This window comes from Zingiber officinale, chromosome 6B, assembly GCF_018446385.1.
Source record: "Zingiber officinale cultivar Zhangliang chromosome 6B, Zo_v1.1, whole genome shotgun sequence".
NCBI lineage: Eukaryota > Viridiplantae > Streptophyta > Magnoliopsida > Zingiberales > Zingiberaceae > Zingiber > Zingiber officinale.
The window spans coordinates 1071558-1088535 of NC_055996.1; the positions used below are offsets into that span (position 1 = coordinate 1071558).

At 38.3% G+C, this 16978-nt stretch overlaps 1 protein-coding gene across 4 annotated transcripts; it reads right to left on the reverse strand.

Moving 5' to 3' along the window:
* Nucleotides 1-291: 291 nt before the first annotated feature.
* LOC121991660 lies at nucleotides 292-16978 on the reverse strand. Of its 4 annotated transcripts, XM_042545649.1 has the most exons (7): nucleotides 16620-16978; nucleotides 16350-16531; nucleotides 16200-16255; nucleotides 16028-16106; nucleotides 15783-15921; nucleotides 1037-1150; nucleotides 292-653 (listed from the first exon to the last, which is right to left on the reverse strand). In XM_042545649.1, exons 2-7 carry the CDS (start codon nucleotides 16520-16522, stop codon nucleotides 462-464), a joined length of 753 nt encoding a protein of 250 aa, XP_042401583.1. In that variant the 5' UTR covers nucleotides 16523-16531; nucleotides 16620-16978; the 3' UTR covers nucleotides 292-461. The 4 variants fall into 4 exon arrangements, with proteins under 4 accessions (XP_042401583.1, XP_042401585.1, XP_042401584.1 ...); XM_042545651.1 differs by lacking the exons at nucleotides 16028-16106; nucleotides 16200-16255; nucleotides 16350-16531; nucleotides 16620-16978 and adding exons at nucleotides 13044-13509; nucleotides 13670-13986; nucleotides 14075-14207; XM_042545650.1 differs by lacking the exons at nucleotides 16028-16106; nucleotides 16200-16255; nucleotides 16350-16531; nucleotides 16620-16978 and adding exons at nucleotides 13044-13509; nucleotides 13670-14207.

Consider the following 16978-nt stretch of genomic DNA (forward strand, 5'->3'; position numbering starts at 1 on the left):
TGTATTATATTCATCTCTTCCACACATAATTTTAGAATCGCAATCAGCAAATCTCCGTAGTGAACATTAGAGTTTCACCTCTTTCATTGTAAGCTAATGCGCATTTATGTTATGTTTGATTAATTGATAAGGAATTAATGCCCTGTTTCTAATGTTATTTTTATGTATTTAAAAAAACAAGGCATCTCCACTTTTTGGTGTATCGGATGCCTTATCCGCAGTAAAGCCTATAGAATATTTAAAGCAAGTGTTCACAGCTAACGATCACATTGGATGATTTAGCTTTGGAGGTGAAAAAGAAGGTACAGAATAGAGAATAGTAGCATTAATGGTTAGGAAGTATGCCAGCAGAAATACATGTCGACAAATTGGAAGTGATAAAATAGCTCTTGTATGAATGTTTGGATCATCAAGAGAAAAATAAAAATGGGTTGAGAATGCAAGAACAAGCGATAGGTATATCACTCGAGAAGCTTGTTACATGTACTAACGCCGACTGCTGCGGCAAGATGCCAAGCTGCATGAAGATAGGGGATTTCAGGGAAGCAATCATCGGCAACAAAAAATGCCCCTCCTAATAGAGAAGACATTTTATGGAGGTTGTGTGCCATCTTTAGATCTGGTCTTGATAATGCTTGTTTGGCAAATGCCACCTGACAAAAAGCAACGAGGTTCGATCAGTGGAGCTGACTATAGCCGCGCCTATTGGTATCGTGTAGCTGAGAAATATTAGCATAATCGCCATCCACAGTTAACCAATCTAAATTAGTTTCAGTTGTAACTTCGGATCAAAGATACATACAAGAGAATGTCAATTGTAAAGTGTTATAATGCTTTCATTAAGAGAGGGAAATTAAATTTAACAGTATAGTGCAAAGAATACTTGGACTTGTTTCAAAACTGGTCCAGTCTACCGACGGAAACTTACACGAGGAAGAAATCGTAATCCTGGCTAGAAGATATAACTGAATTCAAGAGTAAAGGAAATCTGCTAGATATTATAGATATTAATAGAATTGTTGTAGAAGTTACTTGCCTCCATTAATCCTGTGTGAAGAGCCGAAACCATCAAGGGTTGAAATGGCAAAAGCAATGTTGACGCGGCCATTAGCAGTTTTGGATTCTCATTTTGGAGTGCACGTGATAAACACTACAAGAAATAATTATTTATACTTTATACGGCACCAAGATAAGGGAGAATATTGTAAAAAAATTTCTTGTGTTGAAAGGATGTGTCAACACACATTAATTAACAAAGAACATGTGCAAATTGGGCAAATAATCTTTAAGCTTCAAAAGTGAACATATAAGCCTTTTCTATTACTAATTGCATTCAGTGGCTCACAAGCAAAAGAAGAATCGAACTTTATGTAGACAGAGGGAGAGATCATCAGAAATCATACAAAGTCCTGAATGTTAGCACATGAGCTGATCCATGAACAGAGAGACCAATTCATTAAGCCAATGCGTTTGTATTTAGTGCTACAATGATAGAGCATATGCAGCTAAAGTGTTCTGATAGTCTACAAGCAGTATGCTATATCATAACATTCACATTCATTGTAGTAAGAAAACAACTAAACTAAGTTATATTACATTTGCTCATTAATATTGGTTACATGGGTGTATATATATACTCGAGATAAAATCTGAAACCCAGAACTCCTAAATGTAGAATAGGACTCAATCCACTTGACCAATATCACTATTAATCTTAAATCTTTAACACTACCGCTCAAGTTGGATCATAGATACTATCTAGGCCCAACTAAGCATAACATAGTGAAATGAGAAACATATTACATGTGCGCAAGGGAAACAGAACTTAAGGGGCTAATGAAGCATAACCAATGATCCTTTTGACCTTTGATCAATAAAGCTTTAGAAATTGTTGATGGAGCGTGCAAGTAGAGGCTCCACACGAGATGGGATTGTCACTAAGCTATCAAATCACAAACTGAGATTGGTGGTGATGGTGCTTGCATGAGTGTGACTATTGATTGTCACAAGGCTGTAGAATCGCAAGTAGAGGCTAGTAGTGGCAGTGTTCACATCTGCACGAAGGATAATCATTGCATGTGTTGATTCTTGGGGTGCTCGCAGTTACTCTACACGATATCTACAAGCATCAGTTGTGGTTCTGGTATCCACTTATAATGAAATAATAGAGCGAATCGAGAATCAAACAAGAGGGTCATGTCATGGTCAGTGTTAGAGTGCACGATGAGGGAAGGTTGTAGTGGTCCTTCGAATTCTGATGTCCCTTTAAATCTAGATGCTAGAGGGCAACATTGTGTGGTCATGCTGAGGATACACAAAGCGAGGTACAATTAGGCAAAGTTGTCGCACGACAAACTCATCTTCTCCTTGTGACATGCAATGATCTAGACGAGGCCACTAGTACAAAGATGTTTCACAATTAAAGAGAGAACCCAACAGCAGGATGATGTCACAAACATGTTCACGAGTTGAAGATAAGTACATAAATGAGAGAGAGAGTAGAGGAGAGAAAGGGTCGAACTATAAGGGGGACCAACAACCTCCCCTTGAGGAAAATACCACTTTAAAAAATCCTAATTCTAGAAATGGGGCTTTGATATCATGTAAACTTTGGAAATAAGATAAAAAATTTTATAATGCATTTAATAATATATCAGTTACACGGGTATGTACTAATGACAGCAAAGCAAGAGTAGCAATAAAGGATAATAATCTCAAATCAATCTCAATTAATTTATGAGGGTTTTATTCCTAGCGTCACAATTCACATGGATTAGGTGTCACTCAAAACACTTCATGGTATGTTATTCTTTCTCTGATAAAAGATTTCTACAAATCCAATCTCAAAGGATATCAAATTCTCTCTCTTTATCGGCGCATGTGACTAGCAAAGATCCACAACATAATCAAAGAAACCAATCTCATCCACAACATGATCATTGAAATCAAAGTGGAGGAAACAAAAGTTGAGGTCAAGGATGTCGTTAGATTTGTCTCAACTATGATCACTTTGCTCAAAATTGTTAAAAAAAGTTTGATTCAAATTTTCCAAAAGGACTTACATCATCAAATTGATCTCCACCTTTCTCTTGGCAATCATCAACTCAGTCATTTTAATCTAGAACATTCTCACTCTCCATCCCTCCTAATACAATTTCTTCAGTTTGTGTAAACCTAAAATAACATTCAAATTCTGGAGTGACTCATAATGTTACGTCAGATTATGATATTCCCATAGAAGCTTCGCCCTATCATGAACCCGACATAGTACAAATAGGTAATGACTCAGGTTTACAAATTGCTCACCTTGGAAATGCATCCTTTCATTCTTGTGGTTGAACCTTTCACATGTGCAACATTCTTCATGTTCCTCCTATCGCTAAGAATTTATTTTTTGTACGTCAATTTGCTCTTGATAATAATGTATTTTTTGAATTTCATCCTTATCATGTTCTTGTGAAGGATCTAATGATAGGAACTATTCTACTCCGTGAAGAAATTAAAGACGAACTTTATCATTTTCAACCTCCCTGCCTTTTGAAGAACACACTAACCAATTCTATCGGCATACACGTCTTGGTCATCCGTCTTTACGTCTGATTCAGGATACCATTAATCGTTATGGTTTAGCACTTCTTTAGCCTCCTCAACTCATTTATGTGAATATTGCATGAAAGCAAAATCCAATGAACTACCATTTGTGTCTTCCACTCGTACCTCAAGTTTCCTTTAGAAATAATTCATTCTTATGTATGGAGTCATGCTCCTATTTTATCTAATCAAGTTTTTCTGTATTATGTTATTTAGCAAGTTCACTTGGATTTTTCCTATGAAATGAAAATTTAATCTATTAGAAATTTTTTGACGCTTTTAGACACATGATGAGCACTACTTTGATCATTAAATAATCTCTTTTCATTTTGATTGGGGAGAAGAGTATCAAGCACTTCATCACCATTTTACCTCCTCTAGAATCCTTCATCGAGTCTCTTACTCTCACACCTTTGAATAAAATGAATCCACATAAAGGAAGCATCATTATATAATTGAAACCATCTTAGCTATTTTTAATCATGCTTCAATCCCACTTAAATTATGGAATGACATCATCCAAATAACAGTCTACCGTATCAATCGTTTACCCACTTTATTGTCTTGTCGAAAAACTCTATAATCGACCTCTAAATTACTCATTCTTATGTATCTTTAGCTGCACATGTTATCCTTGGTTATGCCCTTACTCAAAACACAAATTAAACCCTCGCTCTCAACAATGTGTGTTTCTTGGTTATAGTAATTTGCATCATCGGTACCATTACCTGATATATCTATGTCACTTCAAAACAAAAGTCTCGTAAAAAAAACTCTATAATTGACCTCTAGATTACTCATTCTTACGTATCTTTAGCTGCGCATGTTATCTTTGATTATGCCCTTACTCTAAATACAAGTTAAACTGTCGCTCTCAATAATATTTGTAACTTGCATTAAGGTACTGTTGTCTGCATATATCTGGCGGATATATATTTCTCGACATGTTACTTTTGATAAGTCTCTCTTTCCTTTTATGATTCTATTCTAATTTCAGATACTCCTTCTAAAAATCAAAGCACTTTTTAATACCACCGAATAATATATTAGAATCCCCACAGGTTGCTCCAATAGAGCATAATGAAGGTACAAGAAGGATAAAATTCTAAGTCATGCTCCATCTACAACCGTCAATTTGGGTTGGGCCCGTTGGGTTGGCCCGCCCCGCCAAACAATTTAAGCGGGTTGGGTTGGAATTTTATCAACCCAAGCCCGCCGTGGGCCGACCCGCCTAGACCCGCGTGGGTCGACCCGCGACGGGCTTGGGTTGCCCAGCGAGTTGATAAACACATGTAAACTAAGTTTTATGTCAATTTATAATCTTTCTTTGTTATAATTTTAAATAGTACTTTTCATCCCACATAAGTACTTATTTGTGTCCATTTATATTTAAAATACATGTTTATAGATGCATTTGATTGATGAAAAGTAAAACGTTGAAAATATGAAATATTTTTTAAAATTTTTTTTTAAATTGATGGGCGCGCAGGTTGGCCCGCCAAACCCGCAACCCGCCTTCGATTGGGTTGGGTTGGATTGGAAATTTGCCAACTCACCAAGTTGACGGGTCGGCCCGCCCCGCCACGGGTTGACCCGTCTACAGCTCTAGCTCCATCCTTACTAATTTTTACAGACTGCTAATGATGACGCACTCTTCGATCTTGGTTCTTCAAATGATGTAACTTCGTCTGCTTGATCACTCATCTCCAAGTAGTCCTGATGATAATACTCCTCGTTGAATGTTTCCTCTAAGAGAGATTTATACACGGTGTCCGCCAATTTCCACTCGATATCTTATTCCACGGGTCTAATTGTTTTTTCAAATTTTATAAGCAATCAAATACCCAAATTGGTGTTTGCGATGACTATATAGTTTGATTATCTTTCCTACAATAAAACGTGGAACTTACTTCCTCGTACTCCCTTTATGAATATTATGAGATTTAAATGAGTTTACCGAATCAAGTATCGTGCTGATGACTCTATTGTAGCAAAGGTGATCACCCCAGGCGCTTCTCACAGTCCGTCCCCAGGTTATGTGAAGGAAGGTAAATCACGGGGTCAGCTTATAGTTGTCCGCTAAGTTGGTTAGGGGGTGGAGGGGGTTTTTTCCCAAGGGCATGCGTCCAGCCCCTTCAAATTTTAAGTATAAGAAGTATATGAGGTATAGGAATAGAGGGTGAAAGAGAGGCGAATGGGAGGTAACGATATGGTCACCTCCCCTTAACATAAACACATATATTTTGCCCCCTCGATATGAAATTCTTGACTCCGTTCCTGCATCCTATGCTGATGATTCTATTGAACGTTACAAAGCTTGCTTTGTTGCTAAAAGTCAATAATCAGGTATTGACTTCAATGATACTTTTAATTTGATCATCAAAATTATAACTATCAAATTGTTATTATCTATAGTTGTTAGCTCCAACTAGATGTTTATGGTCAACTTGAAGAAATTGAGTTTATGGAGCAACCACTATGATACATCTACCTCCAACTTCCAACACATGTTTGTTAACTTAAGAAATCTATATATGGTTTTCGACAAGCTCCTCGTGCATGATTCATCTTCATTTTAACTTGCTTCACACCCAGGGATTCTTTAGCTCAAAAATTGATTTCTTCCCTATTTTACAAATGCAATGAGAAACTTACAATCTTTTTACTAATTTATGTGGATGATATTTTAATAACCAGCAGTGATCAGTAATGCATCGCTACTTTACTTCATCTTCTTAATCAAGAGTTTCCTATTCAAAATCTCAGCAATACTCGATTTTTTCCATAGCATAGAGTTTTTTTTTCACATTTTTAAGGTTATCTCCTCTCTCAGAGCAAATATATTTCTGTGCTTCTTCAACGAGCAAAAATGAATGGTGCATGTCCCATCTCCACACTGATCATTGAAGATGGTTTCATGACATCTTCATCCTCTCGTACAATGGTTGACCCTAGATCTACAAAAACATTATTGGTGCCTTATAATATATCACCATCACACGACTCGACATTGCTTTCGACGTCAATCGTGCTTGTCAATTAATGTATGCTCCTACTTAACACCATTGGGAAGGTGTTAAAGAGAATTCTTTGCTTTCTTAAAGGAACTATTCTACTTGGTCCCAATGAGAGTTGAATGTCTATAGTGATGTAGATTGGGTCGGATCTCCTAAAGATAGACGTTCTACAAGTGGGTATGTCATTTTTCTTGGACAAAATTTTGTTTCTTGGCTTTCAAAGAAGCAACTTACAGTCCTTCGCTCAAGCACTAAAGTTGAATACAAAGTTATAGCTACTGGTGTCCAAAATTATTTAGCTACAATCAGTGTTGCACGGATACGGATACGGGTATTGTATTGGATACGACACGGATACGGCGATCAGGAGTTCTTGTTAATGGATGACAATCAGGGGAATAGAAAGGGTATTGTCCTTACTCTATTTCCCGGAGGAGACATGGAACTACAACAAGGAATGGGTTAAGGTACGGCCCCTATTCAATTACCCTTCAGGTAATTGGGGGCGGGGAAAGCCTTAACCAGACTTCTCATAGCTGAATAGTTAATAGCTAGAAGGGAGAAAACGGATTGGGGATCAACCCAATGTACGCTTTAGATGGCGATCCTCTCCCTGACTTTTAAGTAGAGTCATCTTACGTTACCCTTTGCCTTGATAGAACTTCCTTCAGATTTTTTTGTACAAAACTGGAAAGGGCATTTGAAACCTTCTACCTTAGGGAGTTATAAACATTGAGTTCGAGAGGGGAGGCGCTCCGTCGTTCTCACTCGACCCTTCTTTTCTTACTTGTCACAGTAAGGATCCCGCGCATCAAATTCTGACTGATGATCACCACTTCGCATTGATGATCACCACTTGTCCGGTAGGAAGATTCATGGTCTTCAGTCTCTACGATGGAATGGTAGTCCTACGATGCCCAGGATCAGGAAGGATCTTAGGTCTATGCCCAGGATCGGGATGGAGAATCCTCGTCTCCTTACGTTCAACTCTTCGCCCCTTCCCTTACGTTCAGCTCTTCGCCCCTTCCCTTACGTTCAGCTCTTCGCCCCTCTCCTTTCGAGCACTTTCGCCCCTATCCAAACTCGCGCGTCAATTTCTCATGAACTCCTATAGTCTTTTTGAGCACGTCTCATAGGCGACCTTTGGGAGGGCGATTCATTCTGGTCAGCTCACTCGTGTCAATCGGGAGATGATCAAGCTGGAGCGGCTTCACCGGCCTCCCGTCTCGACTTGATCTATCTTCGTTCTGTTCTCTCAGGCTCATGCAACTATTCATTCCACTCGCTGGATCTGCTTCTATCAATGAATGAGCGAAGTCGACACACACTGGAATGAAAGGGTATCGTTACCCCCCCAACCCCCTCGGGGGGAGCCGGACGCTACGCGGGAAATGGAAATGCCAAACATAGTCAGCTTTTACTACCTCGCCTCGCGCGTGCGCGCGCGCGCGGCAAGGGATTGACCATTAAAGGAACTACAGTACCCTACTGTACCCTCAGTATATCATCATAACCTCGCGTACGCGCGTGCGAAAAATTTTAAAAATATAGGATACGATACGGCTAGGATACGACGATTATTAAAAAATAAAAAATATTATATATATATATATATATATATATATATATATATATATATATCGTATTAAAAATTAAAAATCCTATAATAGAAAACCATGTTCATATTAGATCAACCATAATATCCATTACAATTAATCATCAACATCCTCATGTGCACTCTCATTTTGAAAACTTTCTATGGCAAGTAAACTGAAAATAACAATTAAGAAATAAGAAGCAACGCAGGGGACTGGGGAGCCTATTGTTAAACTTACCAGAAATCGTACCAAAAGCAAAAACAAATTCGTGATATCAAAAGAAAAAACAAAAAACTAAACTTACCACTTTACCAGAAAGAGGGCACTGGGCAGAAAGAGGGCAGCGACGGGAGACAGTGGGCTGTTGCGAGCAGCGGCGGGAGACGGTGAGCAGCGTCGGGCTGCTGCTGGCTTCTGCGAGGGCTGCTGTTGAGCAGGCAACGGCACGACGCCTAGCTTTTGCAAGCAGTGGCGGCGAGCAGCGGCGAACTGTTGCTGGGTTCTGCGAGCAGTGGACGCGACGAACGCCGAGGGGAGATGGTCGCGTCTCGCGGCGTGAAACAATTTTTCGCGATGGAGAAAAGGAATCGGGAGTAGGGAGAGTAATTTAGGTTTTTTTTGTCATTTTAATAAGTAGTCCTCATAATTTTATTATTTTTCATTTTTACCCTCGAAATTTTTAATTTTGTTACAATTGTGCCCAAACGTGTCCGGAAACGTGTCTCATCCATGTCCTAGCCGTGTCTAGCTAGTCAAACTTGGAAAAAGTCAACAACACGATTTTTGCCGTGTCCGACACGCGTATTTGCGTGTCGTGTCCGTATCTGTGTCGTGTCCGTGTCCGACACACCCAAAAAAAATTTTTGAGGGGTGTCCGTTTAGTTTTTTGTTTTTTCTTTTGATATCACGAATTTGTTTTTGCTTTTGGTACGATTTCTGGTAAGTTTAACAATAGGCTCCCCAGTCCCCTATGTTGCTTCTTATTTCTTAATTGTTATTTTCAGTTTACTTGCCATAGAAAGTTTTCAAAATGAGAGTGCACATGAGGATGTTGATGATTAATTGTAATGGATATTATGGTTGATCTAATATGAACATGGTTTTCTATTATAGGATTTTTAATTTTTAATACGATATATATATATATATATATATATATATAATATTTTTTATTTTTTAATAATCGTCGTATCCAAGCCGTATAGTGTCCTATATTTTTTAAATTTTTCGTATCCCCGTATCCGTGTCGTATCCAATACGATGCCCGTATCCGTATCCGTGCAACACTGCCAAACAATAGTTTAACAAGTTGGCAATCAAACTCAATGTTCAAGCACCATTGTTGAATTTGTTGGGGGTAGTGACAATAAGAGTAACAATAAAGGATAAGAATTTCGAATTGATCTCAAACATTTACCATATTTGGTATTATAATCATGATCAACATCAATCGATAGCATAAGATAATATTTTCAAATTAATTAAGATTTATCGTATTCATTGCAATGATTATAATTTTTACTATTCTTATAATTGTATACCATATTTAATGTCTTTACCATATTTATTATGTGGACAATATGCATAAACAAGCCTCTTTAGTTGCATTAATAATATCGTCCAAAATAATTATTCCTTATTCTTTTCTATATTTCTTTATGTATACCTCATGATAAACTATAAATCTAGAATTACTCATATGGGACAATACCCACTAGACCAATATCTCTATGAATCTAATACCTCTAATAAAATTAATAAAGCAACATGATAAGATATATTGTCCCATAAAAAAATAAATTTAGCATTTGAAGGCAATATATTATCAAAAGGAAAGTAGATGACAAAACAAGTCTAAAATCTAAATAGTATATTTTCTTTAAAAAAAACAATCTTACGTTCAAAACTCAAAGGCATTTAAATACTTTCATAACTCAAAAGCCTTTGCAAGAGTTTTCTCATTTTAGCAATCTCAACATATAACATCAACAAAATGAGATCTTTGGAAGAAGTATCTCCGATTCTTATTCCCCCTTTACTCCTAAGGATCGATAAAAGAAATAATGGATTGCATAGAAGTCAATACACTTTCCCTGTTTGCTTGGTGTAAAATTAAGGATAGATTCTAAATCCATCAGTGGATCAATTTTTTTTTTATTTTTCATTTACCTCAAATCAGTGAACCAACTTTCCTTCCTTTTGCAACTCTGACAATTCCAACTCTTCTTAGTCATCCACAATCCTACACAACTATGCTAGGCAAGACCTCGACTCACACCCTCCACGCCTAGCCTTCACGAAGCCGTCACTGCCTTGAGAAAAGCCTATGGTCAGGCCTAGCCTCAATGTGGACGTGAGACCTCCGCACTCATGGCAACCTCATAGAGAGCCCAACCTTATGGAGAGCCCGACGAGCTTGCGACGGCTAGGCTGTATCCTTACATGAGCAAGCCACGAAAGCCTAATTTATAGGGCCCTTAGCGTCCGGCTAGAGGGGGTGAATAGCCCTACAAAGGAAAATGAACCTTTCTCGAACTTTATAGCTTTATAAGAATCAACAATTGCATAAAAGAAATAAAAAACTAAATAAAGAGAGGAAGAGACACTAAAGATTTACTTGGTTATAACCGGGGAAGTTGTTAATCCAAGGAAGATGAAAAACTCACTAATGTCTCCTTTAGGCGGAGAAGGCTCTTACAGCAGTTGAAACACTTAATTACAGAACAAGACTAAAAAGAAATCAATTACAAGTGTTGTTTGGGACCAAGGCTATATTTATAGCCTGGTCGGGGCGCTTGGAAGGGTTCCAGGCGCCTCTAGGGGGATAAAGCTTTATCCCCGTCGCAACGCAACGCGTCACGTCGCGTTTCGGATAACATTCGGTTCTGGATGCCCGGAGTCCGAGCACACAGACCAAAAAGTCAACTTGGGTCTTCCGCTCCGGTTCCACTCGCATTGGTCCAGTCTTTCGCTCTGACTCCGCTCATTTAGATGATCTTGGCCATATGAAATAGAGTTCATCCGAACCTAACTTCCGGCCTTCGAGTAGTCTTTCGTTCCGACTTCTCGTCCCTCGGAGAACGTCGCGCGCCTCCTTCTCGTCCGCCAGCGTACTCTTCCGCAGCACCTTGTCCCTCAGACGCACCTAGGGGTGTTCATTTGGTTCGGTTCGGATTATTTGGGTTATTCGGTTCGGGTTATTCGGATTTTATAATTTTCTAAATCCAACCAAGAACCAAACCGAATTAGCTATAAACCAAACCGAATTATCCGAAACTAATTCGGGTTATTCGGTTCGGGTACCAATTAACCCAATTTTCTTTTCATTTCAAATTTTCAAACTTCTTCAAATAAATAAACTCTTAATAATTTACATTTATAAATAAATAAGTTCCAAATTTGATAAAATAGTTTCATTCAATATAAGAAAAAAGCTTACACATTCCAAAGATTATACTAAAAAAATAAAAAATAAATATTAATTCCTTATTCGGATTTCGGGCGGGTTATTCGGATGGGGAGTTAAATCCAAAACCAAACCATTAACCCAATTAACATTTTGGGTCAATTCATTCAACCGACCCAAATTTCATTTAACCAAACCAAATAACCCGAATGTTATTTGGATCGGGCGGGTTAATGGATTGACCCGAATAATGAACACCCCTAGACGCATCGAGCCCGTCGGCTCTCTCCCATGCTGTCCTTCTCGCTAGCTGCATCTTTCACTCGATTTTCTGTGCTCCTAAATTCCTGCACACTTAGACACAGAGGTTAAATACCAACAGGGTCTAACTTTATTTGGTTGATCATATCAAAACTAGTACGGGTACTTACAATCTCCCCCTTTTTAATGTGAACAAACCCAAATTTAGGGTAAACCACAAAAATAACAATTATAAAATTTTCAAGTACAAAAATTAGCGGTTATAAAATTTGCAAGTACAAAAATTAAAAACAAAAAATTGTACTACCCTTCCCCTATACTTAATCTTCACTATTTCCCCTTTTGATCACATTAAAAATGGATACTTTAAAAATGCTATTTAAAAAAAAAAGTCTAAGGAAAAATTCTAGAAAAATATTAAAGATTAAGCTTCGAAAAATCTGGATTTACATAAAAAATTTAACATATATAAAGCATAAAAAAATTTCATATGAAGTTAAAATTATTCTTAAGTAGAAATACAGTCTTTTGCACATTAAAAAAAAATTGTTAATAATTAAAAAATTTAACATTCAAAAAAATTAAAAAAATTATCTTTCCGGAAAAATTAACTTCTAATTAATTTCTAACAAAATTTTTGACAAACAATTAAAAGCATTTTTATAACAATTAAATCCTCAATAGTTAGTCAATTTAATACTCATTTCAATAATTGACTTCAGGCTGTAGCGAGGCACTAGGCTTTCTTGGATATTGGAACAACAACCACTTATTTAATTTTCTCTAAAAGCCCTAGAAAAAAAATCAATCTAAACATGATTTTGGAACCCAAAATAGATTCCTTCCTACAAGATTAATCAAAACATTTTTAAGAATATATTTTTGTGATATTTTCCTAATTTGACCCTTGTTGTATTTAAAGTATCAATTTAATCTATTGTATTTTCTAACATGTTGAATATGTGAGCATGCATGATTTTTCAAATTTTCTATTTCCTTTTTTAATTTTTCATTTTCAATTTTTACTTTGTCGAAATCTTCTAATCGACAAGAACCAGCTAAGAATGATTTTAATTCCTTATTTTCTTTTTCTAACTTACAGCAATTTTTCGATAATATTTTTATAAACTGAAATAACTTGTCAGGAGGAAGAGATCGTATCTGAGTTACCTTGTCGATCCCGTAATCTGAAGCTCCCTCTAAAGTGCTACTTTCTTCCAATGTTGTTTCCCCTTCATCGATGCTCTCGATGCTCATTTGAGACAAGCTTGCTTCGCCTTCATCTTCTTGGTGACTTGCCACTAGGGCAAGTCCGGGGATTGCTTCGATCTCTAATTCGGACGACGTTTCGTCCCACGTCGCCTTTAAAGTTTTATATTTGTTCTGGGCTGCCTTCTTGTTCTTTTCCTTAGCCTTGCTCTTCAATTTTGGGCAGTTATCTTTTACATGTCCTTCTTCATTGTAGTGGTAGCATCTTACTTTTCTTTTTCTTTTTGTACCCTGCATTTGTTAGATTTAAATAATTTTTTAAATCTGCTTACCATAAATGTCGTTTCATCGTCATCGAGAGAAGATTTATAATCTCGTTCATTCATCTTTGCCTTTAAGGCAATGTTGTGCCTTGACTCCTTCGGATCTGCATATTTCGTTTCATGAACTTCAAAAATTGAAAATATTTCTTCTAAAGTACTTGATTCCAGATCCTTAGATATATAATAAGCATCTACTAATGATGTCCGTTCAATAGTCCTAGGAAATGCGTTAAGTGCGTACCTTAACGAATCTCGGTTGCTTACCTTTTCTCTGAGATTCGTGAGTCCGGTGATGAGTTCCTTTATTCTTGAGTGAAGGTGTGTAATGATTTCTCCTTCTTCTAACTTGATGTTGTTGATCAGGTTCCTGAACAGATCCCGTCTCGCGAGTTTTGCCTCCAAGGTCCCTTCATGTAGTTTCAGGAATTTCTCCCAGAGCTCCTTAGCTAACTCATAGGCTCCGATCCGGTTGACTTCTTGAGATGGTAAAACGTTAAGCAGGTGAAACTCCGTTTTGCCGTTTGCCATGAAGTCGACTTGCTCCTTCTTCATCCATTGGTATTCTTCTTTACCCTTAGGTGCTATAAAACAGGATTTCATTATTAAAAGTAAATCGAAATCTGTCTTAAAGAATACCTCCATCTTTTTCTTCCAGCTCGTGAATTCCACCTTGAACTTCGGTGGGTAGATGCTCGGTCCGGCCATCTCGTGTGCTTCGTTCGACATTTAGTCCTCCTTAAGCGAACCCGCTCTGATACCACTTGAAGGACCCTTGGGGTCTGACTAGAGGGGGTGAATAGCCCTACAAAGGAAAACGAATCTTCCTCGAACTTTATAGTTTTATAAGTATCAGTACTTGCATAAAAGAAATAAGAGACTAAATAAAGAAAGAAAGAGGCACTAAAGGTTTACTTGGTTACAACCGGGGAGGTTGTTAATCCAAGGAAGATGAAAAGCTCACTAATGTCTCCTTTAGACGGAGAAGTCTCGTACAGCAATTGAAGCACTTAATTACAGAACAAGACTGAAAAAAATCAATTACAAGTGTTGTTATGAACCATTGGGACCAGGGCTGTATTTATAGCCCTGATCGGGGTACCTGGAAGGATTCCAGGCGCCTCTAGGGGGATAACACTTTATCCCCGTCGCAATGCATCACGCCACGTTGCTTTTCGGATAAAATTCGGACCAAAAAGTCAACTTCCAGTTGAAATTTTGGTCCGGATCTTCCGCTCGCATTAGTTCGGGTTTTCCGCTTCGGCTCCGCTCGCATGGGTGATCTCGAACATCCGGAATAGGGCTCACCCGAACCCAACTTCTGACCTTTGAGTACTCTTCCGCTCCGGCTTCTCGTCCCTCGGAGAACGCCGCGCGCCTCCTTCTTGTCCGCCAGCGTACTCTTCCGCAGCACCTCGTCCCTCGAACGCACTGAGCCCGTCGGTTCTCTCTCGTGCCATCCTTCTCACTAGCTGCGTCTTTCGCTCGACTTCATATGCTCCTAAGTTCCTGCACACTTAAACACAGGGGTTAAATACCAACAGGACCTAACTTTACTTAGTTGATCACATCAAAACTAGCACGGGATACTTACATAATTGTGATATCGCAACTAAGCCACAACGACGAACCATGACAACCAGGTTGTGGGTTTTTTTTCCTTCTGTTTCTTAGTGATTTTTCCCCTCATTTTCTTTCTCTTTCTTTCCTTATGCTTCCCTTCCCAATGCAGCCGATCAATTGCTGATCTTTTTCCATTCCATCGAGGAAACTCAAAATTAGAATTCACCAAGCTATCCTTAGCTGCTTTACCATTACAAATTTCCAAGGGGCATATCCATGGATATGCAATGAACACTAATATTGAGTTGGTGATCACAAGGAAATTGCTTGACCAATTCATGAAATAGTCACTCTGTTATTGGAGCACTCTATACAATACAGTTAAAAGAAAATAAGTAGAGGCAAATCAACTCCTAACATTAGATCCAGGTCAGAGTCAAATGTGAAGTTTTCAAGTAACACAGGAGTTATCATTCAAAATGCATTCAGTAGAAAAAAATTCAACAGCTTGTTGCAATAGTTGAACTGTCCTGAAAGAGTTCTAATTGTTAGGAGTCATGGCATTATATGAAAAAAAAATAGCTAGGCTAAAATATAACACAGAAGAATCAAGTAGGGAAACAGGAGGATGAGAAGCTAAAAAATTGGTTCAGCATAAACAATACTTTGAAAGTGCAAGCAAGTGATGTTATTAAAGGTGATCATCCACCAACAATTTGCAATATAGAATGTTAAACAAGTTGAGCATGCTTCATGTGACCCTATATATATATATATATATATATATGTTTCTTTTTTGAAGTTGTGCCGTACTTACAATAGTACTAGTAGCTATCATTGTATAGTCAGCCCATCTTAGATATTTTCTGAATTGCCCTCTTGAAGAATGATACAAGCTCGAAGCAATGCCTACCCCAATCAATGAAGTAGCATACAGCTTATTATTTATGTTCTTCCTGCAAAGTGAATTAATATTTTTCAAGTATTGCAAAAAAAAAAAAAAGGAAGTAAAACTAACAGGTAGTGTAAATTTCTATTGATGTATTCTCCTGTAGAACTGACCTGGGCACTTGCAATCCAAGAAAAACAAAAGGCAGAGAGGTCAATACATTAACAACAGTTTCCGAAATGTTCTGATCACCTAATCAGGAAAGAAACACACAAATTGTGCATTCTGATAAGTTTTTCACGCAAGGATCCTGGTTTTATTCCCAAAGGTTAATTTTACCCATACCGTGAAGTGTACAACGAATTGGCCTCAAACAAGGTGGCCTCTGCTCCCATATTCTCCTGAATCACAAAGGTTAAGTTTTTTAGGCCCCAAAGGACCACATCAATCGACGCTAGGAGATAGGGTACGATCAGAGCGCCTTCTTTCACTCACCGAATTTGCAATACTTGATGAGTGCCAGTGATACCCGAGCCTTTGCAACTTGAATAGTTAGTATCCTCACGGACGAGCGCTTCCTCAACTCCGAAAGCTGATCTTTCCATCATCCTTACCCCATGAATCCCTTCTACTACTCCGGTCGAACTCGAGAGGCTCTCTGCCCCCATTAACGGCGTCTACAGCCATCTCGCAACCGCTTTCGCATTAAGAAATTATAAAGAAACAGGAAAACGGCATAAGAAGAGTTCAAGTGGGAAAAGGTACCGAACAAGAAGATGATCTTGTTTGAGGTCGTCGAAAGATGAGATTCCGATTGCTGCTCCAACCCTTAAAAGAAAAGGGGAAAGAACACACCAAAAAGGTGATATCTTCCCCCCACCCCTCTCTCCCCAAACACAGAAAAGAAAAATCAAAGCAAGGGGACGATTTGCTGCTAATTTGGCGCTTGCCAATCCATCAAAATAGTGGCGCCGGAGCAGACGCCGCAAGATGCGATTTTGATTCTGGAATTGTGCTTTCGGAATATTCTAGAGATGATTCCTGGGCTGTTGTGAGTTTCGCGGTAACTGCTCCTCCCGTCGCCGTGAGAGCCTCGTGCTGGACACGCTTTCCGCGATAATCTT